This window comes from Mytilus galloprovincialis, chromosome 12 (genome assembly GCF_965363235.1).
Source record: "Mytilus galloprovincialis chromosome 12, xbMytGall1.hap1.1, whole genome shotgun sequence".
NCBI classification, from domain to species: Eukaryota; Metazoa; Mollusca; class Bivalvia; order Mytilida; family Mytilidae; genus Mytilus; species Mytilus galloprovincialis.
The window spans coordinates 36,763,856-36,776,947 of NC_134849.1; the positions used below are offsets into that span (position 1 = coordinate 36,763,856).

The window sequence follows — 13,092 nt, forward strand, 5'->3', positions numbered from 1 at the left end:
TCTTTTATTCTTAGCGTCTGCATTTAACATAAAATTCTTGAAATATCCAGTGAAAACTTTTTCTTTTTGTCTGCTGCTGCGCTTCCTCTGTGGTTGTTATATGTGACTTCTTGACGTAATAAATCTAAATTTAGTAGCATTTTCATATTGACCACCAATATACGTATAATTAGGAACATAGCGTCAATATACGTAAAAATAGAAACAAGGCGTCAATAGATGTAAAATAACCTTTGAAACACATGATCGTCATATCCAATGAAAACAGTAGAATGCTACCCCACATGTAATATAAGCTGTTATGAGACAGAGTGAACTTTATATAGTTCATGTAGTTGGTGGTTGATATTATACTAGACTTAACAATTTAGTTGGTTTAAAGTACTAAAAAATTCATGAAAATTAGTACCACCTTATACATATTATTATTTTTATGTTTCCAGAACTTATTACAAGCTGCAGATTTCCTACAGAATGTTGTTTATATCAACATACAGTCCACAGATGAAGATAAGGTTTGTAACTAATATTTATAATTAAATTGTGATATTCTTTTGTCACCTGAATATTTTTATAATAGAGTGAACCTAGAGGTTGAGAACACAGTATTTTTTTCAAAGACACTATTTGTATTTATAATAACATGGACTAATTAATCTGACTCTGAAGCAACCTGTTTGTTTAATTTTTATCCCGTAATTTTTGGTGCTTAGCGAAGAAGCAAAATTATGTTGTAACAAGTTTCCATTTTCGCTGCTATATGAAATCTTAACACAGAATTTATCACAATGCAGGATATATTCACATCATAAGTGAATATAAGGTATAAGGAATCGACAGTATGTAACATTTATTGCCAAAAATTATGTTTTACAGATAGACAGATACTGTACACTATCCCAGCTTTATACACAGTTAGGATTCCTGAGGAAAGCTGCATTTTTCCGAAGGATAGCAGCCATGCAGTGTGTGACTCCACAGAACCCACGACCAAACTGGCAGCAATGTTACCATTTAATGATGCAGTCGCTGGAAGGATACAAACTCATATTTGATATCAAGGACATTCCTGATGGTAACCATAGTTACTCATTCAATCATTTATGCAGGCATGCTCAGAAAGTCTCTGGGTGAAAAATGACATATTTGTCCAGATTTGAAGAACATTTTAATTCATGGATTGGATTTTTAAATGGACCAACATAAATATATTTCCTCGTGAACATGCATGACATATTTGCCACTTGACATTAGGAAACTAATCATTCAATCAATATATGATACTAATCCATCAGCTCTCCATACTCATAATACAATGTTCATTTATTTATGTAAAGAAAATATTGTGATTGTTAATAATTCGATTGTTCATGCATTTTCTTTTTCAGTGCCGACATATGGATGGCCAATAGTGCAATATAGAGTACTTAATGAATTGATCTACTCGGCTAAAAGAATGGGTAACCTCCCCTTAGCTGTTAGGTAAATAATTATCTTATACAGTTAACTCTCGTTGTCTCGAATACCATTGACTAGAGACCAGAATATCAAACCCCTAACCACATTCAATCGGATTTATCAAACTAAACAAGAGTTGTGTCCCTTGGTCTGTCAAACTTTGGATTTTCATTTGAGTAAAATTACAGGAATCGTCAAAATATTTCTCTGGTCCAGCTGACTTCAAGATAATGAGAGTTGACTGCATAACTATTTCTCCTGATTCTTAGGCTGTTAATATGATGAATGCAAAATAGTTGATTAATTTAAATGAAATCTGATCAGAATATTTTTGAGGCAGGCTTATCAATTATTTTTCGAAATGACTAGATAATTTTGCTATATTTATACATGTTCATATACATATGGATAGAAATTCTAGAATTTTATATTACTTATTAATATTAATAGTATTTTGCCTTTGCGAAATGTTTTGTCCATAAAATGTGACTTGTGAGATATTTCTATGTACTATTCCATTATTAATGCACCACCAATAAGTATTGATTATCTTTGGTCATCTCAAAGAGATTGATTTTCTTATTTGAGCTGGTACTGGCAAAAGTGAGAAAAGCAATCGATTTGAGATGACCAATGATAATCTGTTTATTGCTATTTTACCTATAAAGACATTGTTAATTTCATTGACTGCCATGTGCTCATTTCTAAATAAAGGGAAGTAAATCAAATTAAAATTCCTGTTCGATGACTGTTCACTATTTATTTGCCAATTTGTACATATCGAAAAATAAGTAAATACTTCAATTTTTCATTTTCTGTTTTGAACTTTTCAGACATTCAACATTCCTACTGCAAACTCTACACAAGTATTTATCCTCTCAAGAGAAGTCAGAGATTGTGTCTTCACTAGAATCTTTGACAGCTCGATGTGAGGGGACCACACAAGCTCTAGCTCTAGATAATGGTGTTATATTACCACCTCTACCATTAACAGAGATCCCTCAAGTCAGGTAATACATTAGTATGAAAAAAAACATGTATACTTATAAGTTCGCTAGAATCCTTGACGGCTCGATGTGAGGGGACCACACAAGCTCTAGCTCTAGATAATGGTGTTATATTACCGCCACTGCCATTAACAGAGATCCCCCATGTCAGGTAATACATTAGTATGAAAAAAACATGGAAGATACATGTATACTTATAAGTTCACTAGAATCTTTGACAGCTCGATGTGAGGGGACCACACAAGCTCTAGCTCTAGATAATGGTGTTATATTACCACCTCTACCATTAACAGAGATCCCTCAAGTCAGGTAATACATTAGTATGAAAAAAAACATGTATACTTATAAGTTCGCTAGAATCCTTGACGGCTCGATGTGAGGGGACCACACAAGCTCTAGCTCTAGATAATGGTGTTATATTACCGCCACTGCCATTAACAGAGATCCCCCATGTCAGGTAATACATTAGTATGAAAAAAACATGGAAGATACATGTATACTTATAAGTTCACTAGAATCTTTGACGGCTCGATGTGATGGGACCACACAAGCTCTAGCTCTAGATAATGGTGTTATATTACCACCACTTCCCTTAACAGAGATCCCCCATGTCAGGTAATACATTAGTATGAAAAAAAACATGGAAGATACATGTATACTTATAAGTTCACTAGAATCTTTGACGGCTCGATGTGAGGGGACCACACAAGCTCTAGCTCTAGATAATGGTGTTATATTACCGCCACTGCCATTAACAGAGATCCCCCATGTCAGGTAATACATTAGTATGAAAAAAAACATGGAAGATACATGTATACTTATAAGTTCACTAGAATCTTTGACGGCTCGATGTGAGGGGACCACACAAGCTCTAGCTCTAGATAATGGTGTTATATTACCGCCACTGCCTTTAACAGAGATCCCCCATGTCAGGTAATACATTAGTATGAAAAAAAACATGGAAGATACATGTATACTTATAAGTTCACTAGAATCTTTGACGGCTCGATGTGAGGGGACCACACAAGCTCTAGCTCTAGATAATGGTGTTATATTACCGCCACTGCCATTAACAGAGATCCCCCATGTCAGGTAATACATTAGTATGAAAAAAAACATGGAAGATACATGTATACTTATAAGTTCACTAGAATCCTTGACGGCTCGATGTGAGGGGACCACACAAGCTCTAGCTCTAGATAATGGTGTTATATTACCACCTCTTCCTTTAACAGAGATCCCCCATGTCAGGTAATACATTAGTATGAAAAAAAACATGGAAGATACATGTATACTTATAAGTTCACTAGAATCTTTGACGGCTCGATGTGAGGGGACCACACAAGCTCTAGCTCTAGATAACGGTGTTATATTACCACCTCTACCATTAACAGAGATCCCCCATGTCAGGTAATACATTAGTATGAAAAAAACATGGAAGATACATGTATACTTATAAGTTCACTAGAATCTTTGACGGCTCGATGTGAGGGGACCACACAAGCTCTAGCTCTAGATAACGGTGTTATATTACCACCACTGCCTTTAACAGAGATCCCCCATGTCAGGTAATACATTAGTATGAAAAAAAACATGGAAGATACATATATACTTATAAGTTCACTAGAATCTTTGACGGCTCGATGTGAGGGGACCACACAAGCTCTAGCTCTAGATAACGGTGTTATATTACCACCACTGCCTTTAACAGAGATCCCCAATGTCAGGTAATACATTAGTATGAAAAAAAACATGGAAGATACATGTATACTTATAAGTTCACTAGAATCTTTGACGGCTCGATGTGAGGGGACCACACAAGCTCTAGCTCTAGATAACGGTGTTATATTACCGCCACTGCCTTTAACAGAGATCCCCCATGTCAGGTAATACATTAGTATGAAAAAAAAAACATGGAAGATACATGTATACTTATAAGTTCACTAGAATCTTTGACAGCTTGATGTGAGGGGACCACACAAGCTCTAGCTCTAGATAATGGTGTTATATTACCACCTCTACTATTAACAGAGATTCCTCATGTCAGGTAACTCATTAGTTTGAAGAAAAAAAAAGAAATATAAGGCTAGTAATTTAGTCTGCATGACATTTGTTTGGCTTACAAATTTAAAAGACTTATTAGTTACACACAAATCAAAACTGTCGATGACCAAATAAAAATACTGTGGATTCATTATTATTTGCTGGATACCAAATTTCGAGGTTTTCGAGGGTACAGATTAACCATGAATTCAAATGTTTAACTAAATGCACGTTTCCTATACCCTTCGTATGGAGATATTGTCAAAACCACAAAATCAAATATCCACGGAAATGCATCAATCCACAAAAATTGATACCCACACAAAAAAAATGAATCCACAGTACCAAGTAGAGACTTAATATTCAGGGTGGAATTTGGCTATTACATAATATACATAAAGCTAAACCAAAGTATGAAAAACTTCTCACCAGTTTATCATGACCTCAATTAGTTATATATAATATATATTTGTGAAATAGCTGTTAAATTGAAACATACATGCATGTTGAAAATGGGTTACCAACCTATACTCAACATTTCATTTACATTTTTACAAACTAAAAGTATTTTGCACCTGCCTACAGTTGACATTTCTAGATGCCTTCCCTGGGTTCTATTTATATATTTATGGAACAGCTTTTTGCCTTTATTTTGGAAATTTTTGATTTGTAACTCCTTATTTTACAGGTCATTTAGACTGGTACCTGCTGCACCACATTTGGAACCAGTAAAGATTATCCCAAAGTCTGCATCTGCAGAGGAAAAATTATTTATTTACACACCTCTTTCTATAGGATCAAGTAGTACCCCAGAGAAAACCAACAAAGTTGGTAGGTATTATGTTATATCACTGTATGCAAATATTGATAGCAAAACCGACATTTGATTGGTTCAATGAGGTGATCTCATGTGACAATGAACAAAAATTCATATTTCCCTCTGAACATTGGGACTTCATTGTGATATGTTACGCACTGTTAATATACATGTACATAACATTTTAAAAATAGCAATTGCATAGTTACATGTATCATTGTGTTCTAAACATTTCCAGACATAACAAACAAATATGCACAAGGATGTGAATAATAAACAGGAGCCTGTAATTCAGTGGTTGTCGTTTGTTTATGTGTTACATATTTGTTTTTCATGCATTTTTTTATATAAATAAGGCTGTTATTTTCTCGTTTGAATTGTTTTACATTGTCTTATCGGGGCCTTTTATAGCTGACTATGCGGTATGGGCTTTGCTCATTGTTGAAGGCCGTACGGTGACCTATAGTTGTTAATGTCTGTGTCATTTTGGTCTTTTGAGGACAGTTGTCTCATTGGCAATCATACCACATCTTTTTTATAAAGCATGATTTTATCTCCTATTTCTAAGTATCAATAAAGGCAATACGTATATTGCTGTTCAAGAGTCATAAAAATATAACTGAACAAAATCAGGGACACAAACCAAAACCAAGGAGAACACATTAAAACAATTGAACAACAGTAACATTGAATTGCTACAAAAACAAATGCCAACAAACATAGAAATGAACTATTTGATAACACTTGCCAAATTCCTGACTTGGTACACGAAACATTTAAGAAAAAATAATGGGTTGATCCAGGTTTTATTGCTATCCAAACCTCCCTCTCACATTTGTATATGACAATGTTAAAAATACCACTGAAAAGGGCTATGCTTATCACTTGGCATAAAACTTCCATAATGTTGTCTCTTTACATCATCCATTTAATTTGTTATTTTTGATAATGTTTTTTTAAATGTTTCTTTATGTTGGTTAAACTAAATGTATCTAAATTTCTCCATTTTCAGATTTTCGATGGGTGGCTAAAGACTTATGTGAAGTGCATTTACAAGTATTTAACCCGATGCCAGAAGAACTCAAAATTACTCAAATGGTAGGATGATTTATACATAAATAAATAAATTTTGTGTTTTTACTGTCTTCTGATTGGTTAAAATTATTAGTTTTATTTTCAATGTTGTCAATTTTGATGGCAACACACCCATTTTGACGTTGTGTATTCATACGCCAACATGTGTGTACGTTGTTATTTATATAAATAATATAAAAAGTTCTTTGAGCCTTAGTTTTGATAAAAATTTATTTATAATGAATGGCAATAATTTATTTTGATTTTATTGAACCATAAAACTAATTTTTGACTCTTCACATTTTACATAATCTGCTTCGTGGATTATCCAATGTGAAGAGTCAAAAATTAGTTTTATGGTTCAATAAATTCAAAATAGATAATAGCCATTCATTAAACAGATCCATTAATAGCATGAAAACTAAAAAATATGTCGAAATATACTACAGTTTCAAGAGTCATAATATTAAGGCGTATCAATTTCAGAAAATAGAGTTCATAAGGAAAGGCAGAAAGATAAACAAAAAAAAGATAATTTGATATTAGTGATCGATATGAATGCATTTGATTTAGCAATCTGGCATTTCTCAAGGTGATGTTTGGTTTAAATCATTAAGACAGATACCAAAACAACAGAAAAAATGACATCTAGATGTCCACATGTTTCAAAATCACTCACAGTCTACAAAAGAAGCAAATTTATTTAAACGGAGACCATACCAAAGATATTCCATTGCCACACCAAAGTCCCCAAAACAAGAAAACATTGATAATAACAAACAAAAAAAAGTATTATCAAATGGTTGTGACATATCTTATAGGGCAATGTTCATAAAACAATCGACTTACAATTACATGGTTTTATATTCTTTCTAGGGTTTGTTGATAGAGGGTATAGAAATGGAGATGTACCCTACAAACCCAGTGATACCTGCTGAATCAGGACCTTATCTAGTCAAAATGATGTGTCGACCAAAGTCTCAAGGAGAACTTACAATAACATGATTTTATCTTCTTTCTAGGGTCTGTTGATAGATGGTATAGAAATTGAGATGTACCCTACAAACCCAGTGATACCTGCTGAATCAGGACCTTATCTAGTCAAAATGATGTGTCGACCAAAGTCTCATGGAGATCTTAATATACTAGGTAGGATTATAACACCCTAAATTATTGCTATTTGTTGTCTTATTTGAGGGGGTGGGGGGTGTAGTCATCTTGAATTCCCACACAAATAAAGCATTCTTTCTTGGATCCTGGGCCAATCCTGATTCCTGACTTTCTGAAATGGTACCTTCTGCCCCTCTTATTTGACATCACTGACATTCTATGTTAAATGTTTACTTAATTGTCCGATGGCATTAAGCAAATGAGATTGTTGTATGATGTCAATTGTTCTGAAGTTAACCAATAAATCAAATTAAATGTAAATCAAAAGAAGATATAGATCAGTAGTTAAATACAAAGTAGATATTGTAAATAAATTTTACCACTACATTGATTGTGATAAAATAACTCAACAATTAAATTAAAAAAATTATAATGGTAGTCTAAACTTGTCAGGCATTTTAAACATTGAAAATTTAACTATCAAGTGGGGAGCAATATTGTATTGCAATACATTCTTTGGTGGAATCTGTTCTTTTCTAATTTTCAGACAAAATTGTCTTCCTTTTCCAATGTTCTGCTAAAAGATGTGTTTTTTGTGTGACTTCATCAAGAATGAAGTCCTTATTTCATGAAGTCACAATAGCAAATTTAGAGGAAAGCAAGACATTTGTCTTCCTAATTGAATGCTTAACAATAAAAAAACTGAGATCAAACCAATCACACGTAAATTATATAAAAATAATCAATTGCACAGGGAAAGTAAAAAAGGTGCCTCAAAATTAAAGCTTGAAGATAAAGCACTTAGTTACTTTTCAGGTTTTTTTGGTGGTTTAAATTAAGTTTTACATTGTCAAATTTTATCTTGGAGAAGCATGTAAATTTCTTTTTGTTTTTTCAGGTTATACAACTTTAGTGTATGGTGTCAACAGTAACTGCCGATTAAAAGACATTCCTCATTTACATGAAACCCAATCAAAAGTAGAAATCATACCTCCATTACCTAATGTTCAAGTTAAATCGTCATTTCCTCAGTCAGCCATGTTTATTACTGAATCAGATGGTGCCAATGTTGTGACGTCTGCTTCTGCCTCTTTATACGCAGGTCAAAGGTAAATTAAAATTAAATTGTGTTTACAAGTATAATTTAAACAATATTTTATAAACAAGCTGTTAAATAGTCTCTTATGTTTTTTAAATACATCTAATATAAAAAAAAAAAAAAAAAAGATGTGGTGTGAGTGCCAATGAGACAACTCTTCATCCAAATACCAATTTATAAAAGTAAACCATTATAGGTCAATGAACCTTTTGGATTATAGCTCTTCATCTTTTATATAAGCTTTGGATTTCAAATATTTTGGCCACGAGCATCACTGAAGAGACATATTTTGTCGAAATGCGCATCTGGTGCAACAAAATTGGTACCGTTGATTTTATTTACTTCAACATGGAGCCTTTGCTCACACCAAAATTACTAGTGTAAAACCATTCAAACGAGAAAACCAACGGTCTTATCTATATAAAAAACGAGAAACTAGAAACATGTATAAATTACATAAACAAACGACAACTACTGTACATCAGATTCCATGGTATGATTGCCAATGAGACAACTGTCCACAAGAGACCAAATGACACAGAAATTAACAACTGTAGGTCACTGTGTGGCCTTCAACAATTAAAGTCCATACTGCATAGTCAGCTATAAAAAATTCAGAAATGACAAATGTAAAACAATTTAAACACTAAAACTAACAGCCTAATACATATATACAATAAAATGAATGAAAAACAAATTTGTAACATCAACTTACAACAACCACTGAATTACCGACAGGCACTTACATACATGTTAGCAGGATCCCAAAACCTCCCCCTAACCTGAGACAGTGGTGTAACAGTAGAACATAAGAACAAACTATAAAAATCAGTTGAAAAGGCTAAACTCATCAGATGTATACAAATAGAAATACATTGAAGAAAAAGCACAGAGTGGACGTGACTTGGTACTTGTATATCTCAACAACAAAAAGATACAGATCTTAGAGCACTCACAGTTACTGACAGCTAGTTTAAAACCACTAGCTAACAACTTATAAAAAAAATCATGCATTCTATAAATAATTATAACCTACTTGCTATATTTAATTTTTCAGTGAGGAATGTTTGATAACAGTTCACAACACTAGTGTTCAGCCTGTTGAGAGAGTTGAGGTCAAACTAAGGTGTAAATCTGAAGAGAAAAGTAAGTAAACAGGAAATAATGTTTATAATATACAGGAAATAATGTTTATAATATACAGGAAATAATGTTAATAATATACAAGAAATAATGTTTATAATATCAAAATGTTCGAAAGAGAGGCAAAATATACCAGACGGACATTCAAACTCATAGATTGAAAATAAACTGACAACACTATGGCTAAAAAGAAAAAGACAAGCAGACAGATAGTATACAGGAAACAACATAGATAACTAAAGACTAAGCAACACGAACCCCACCTAAAACTGTGGTGACTCAGGTGCTCTGGAAGGGTAAGCAGATCCTGCTCCACATGTGGTATCCGTCATGTTAAGACATACTGCATTTACTGCCAGAGTTTATTATTTGCTAGATTGGTGATTGTCTATATAAACAGTCAGAAATGTTATTTCCGTGACATTTGGTCTCTTGTGGAGAGTTGTCTCAGAAATATTAATTTCTGTCTCATTTGGTCTCTTTGTGGAGAGTTGTCTCATTGGCAATCATACCACATCTTTTTTATATGTATTTAAAAATAATAGCTTCATTTTATAATTTCATTGGTAAATAAAATCGTTAACTGAAGTACATTTCCATGCTGCATATTAAAGATGTTTGTAAATACAGCTGTTTCTCAAACCACAACTATTTTGGGGAGATATATAATATTCAAAGATAAAAAAAAATTTCATACTGGTTTCCAGTTATGATCTCTATGTTTCATCTCATAGAGACATAATTTGGGAATGTTACCAGTAAATACATATGTCTTATTTGGTCTCTTTGTGGAGAGTTGTCTCAATGACAATCATACCACATCTTCTTTTTTATATTTACTTAAAAATTAAAGCTTCATTTTATAATTTCATTGGTAAATAAATCGTTAACTGAAGTACATTTCCATGCTGCATATTAAAGATGTTTGTAAATACAGCTGTTTCTCAAACCACAACTCTTTTGGGAAGATATATAATATTCAAAGATAAAAAAAAAATTCATACTGGTTTCCAGTTATGATCTCTATGTTTCATCGGTAAACGGAAAAAAAGTCACAGGAAAAAAAGTCACAGGATAAAAAGTCACAATATCCCTAGGAAAAAAAGTCACAATTTGTTTAAGTAAACTTATTTGTCAGAAATATGTTGGAATTCATGTGAAAAAGTCACTATGTACATGTATGCAATAAATAATTAATCAAGAGTTTTTGAATAAATTGAAAAAAGTCATAATATATTTGTATTTCATTGTTATGGCTTCCTACGAAGACAGGAAATGAAAGGTCTACAAAAGGGGGGGGGGGGGGGGGGGGGGGGGGGGTGCCACAAGGTGCCACAAGAAGCCACACATCAATATCAACAGTCCCTAGGTATATATGTATAAAAATACTAAGCTATTATTAATGGCAATGGGTTGTTTGTTTAATACTTAATTACAGAATACTTATCTTTATAAAAATCAAAAAAACATGTGGTCAAGTTATATACTTAACTTCTAACTTGTATTCAAATTGAAGGAAATTGATGCTGTTAAACTCACATCTCTAAGAGATATAAAACAAAAATAATTACAACAAATCCTTGAAAACATGTATCAATCTAGTACACAAGCATGTACATGTTCCATTTAAATGTTTTACGATTTATATCTAAATTTCCAAAACTAGTTGTATAAAATGAATTAAAAAATGTCTATTTCCAAACAAATATCTATTGGGAATGTTTCCCAATATATTCATATATATGTGCGGCCTTATGACCATTTCGATAAAAAAATACAAATTAGGAATGTTTCTCCTGTTAATACGTATGTATGTGCAGACCCTATGTCTATTTCATGCAAAAAATATATATTGTGACTTTTTTTCCTGTGACTTTTTTTCCTGTGACCTTTTTTCCTGTGACTTTTTTTCCGTGACTTTATTTCCGTGACTTTTTTTCCTGTGACTTTTTTTCCTACATTTGTTTCATCTCAAAGAGACATAATTTGGGAATGTTACCAGTAAATATGCATATGCATATCAGTCATATTGAAATCTGTGGAAATCTTAAAGTCAAGGTAGGGGTAGTATAGAATTTTAGTGCAAGTTTAAACTCTTATAGTTTCTGGGCATATAAGTGTTGAAAATATGCTGCTACCTTTGAATAAAGAAGTATTGCAAATGAATTTTCCGTTCAAGGATATTTTTTTTTCAAAACGTCATTGAAAAGTGGTACAGTTTTAACTGTAAAAGGAGTTCTTATGGGAAATTGCATTGCCAATATTTACAGAAATGCAACCTATACAGTTATACTCTTTTCTATTTGTTACATGCATTTTTCAAAGATTAAAAAATACCTATACAGTTATTTCTTTATTTCTTTGCAGTGTATTTCTCCAAGATATTTAACTGGTGTTCAGATAACATAGAATCACAACTACCTATACAGTTATTTCTTTTATTTCTTTGCAGTGTATTTCTCCAAGATATTTAACTGGTGTTCAGATAACATAGAATCACAGCTACCTATACAGTTATTTCTTTTATTTCTTTGCAGTGTATTTCTCCAAGATATTTAACTGGTGTTCAGATAACATAGAATCACAGCTACCTATACAGTTATTTGCTTTCCCTTAGCAGTGGATTTCTCCAAGATTAACAACTACCTATACAGTTATTTCTTTATTTCTTTGCAGTGTATTTCTCCAAGATATTTAACTGGTGTTCAGATAACATAGAATCACAGCTACCTATACAGTTATTTCTTTTATTTCTTTGCAGTGTATTTCTCCAAGATATTTAACTGGTGTTCAGATAACATAGAATCACAGCTACCTATACAGTTATTTCTTTTATTTCTTTGCAGTGTATTTCTCCAAGATATTTAACTGGTGTTCAGATAACATAGAATCACAACTACCTATACAGTTATTTCTTTGAAGTGTATTTCTCCAAGATATTTAACTGGTGTTCAGATAACATAGAATCACAACTACCTATACAGTTATTTCTTTATTTCTTTGCAGTGTATTTCTCCAAGATATTTAACTGGTGTTCAGATAACATAGAATCACAACTACCTATACAGTCGTCCAAGAAGATGTGTTTTAGTGTGTGTGTTTCTGGTCATTCTGATTTTCTTCTGTCTTCCTTTAGTAAACATTCATCTACTTCAGGTAATATTACAAAAAATTAACAAAAAAATATGTTTTAATTAATTATGGTAGAATCAAGTATCAAGTAGTGTTTTTTACTGAATACTGTAAACCAACTTATTTTGCGTTTTACCCTTTCTTGACCATTTCACGGCTATTCATTTTCGCGATTTTCTGATTTACTTGATGAAGTTTAATAATAACTT

General features: G+C 32.5%; 1 protein-coding gene across 1 annotated transcript in view; it reads left to right on the forward strand.

Moving 5' to 3' along the window:
• Positions 1 to 13,092, forward strand: part of LOC143053405 (trafficking protein particle complex subunit 9-like) — a 55,928-nt gene that overhangs the window by 27,812 nt on the left and 15,024 nt on the right. Inside the window, exons 7-16 of the mRNA XM_076226207.1 lie at positions 444 to 515; positions 877 to 1,075; positions 1,389 to 1,482; positions 2,292 to 2,468; positions 5,197 to 5,339; positions 6,338 to 6,423; positions 7,422 to 7,548; positions 8,408 to 8,618; positions 9,666 to 9,754; positions 12,758 to 12,907. Of these exons, the coding sequence (XP_076082322.1) occupies positions 444 to 515; positions 877 to 1,075; positions 1,389 to 1,482; positions 2,292 to 2,468; positions 5,197 to 5,339; positions 6,338 to 6,423; positions 7,422 to 7,548; positions 8,408 to 8,618; positions 9,666 to 9,754; positions 12,758 to 12,907 (1,348 nt within the window). The remainder of the gene's footprint in view (positions 1 to 443; positions 516 to 876; positions 1,076 to 1,388; positions 1,483 to 2,291; positions 2,469 to 5,196; positions 5,340 to 6,337; positions 6,424 to 7,421; positions 7,549 to 8,407; positions 8,619 to 9,665; positions 9,755 to 12,757; positions 12,908 to 13,092) is intronic.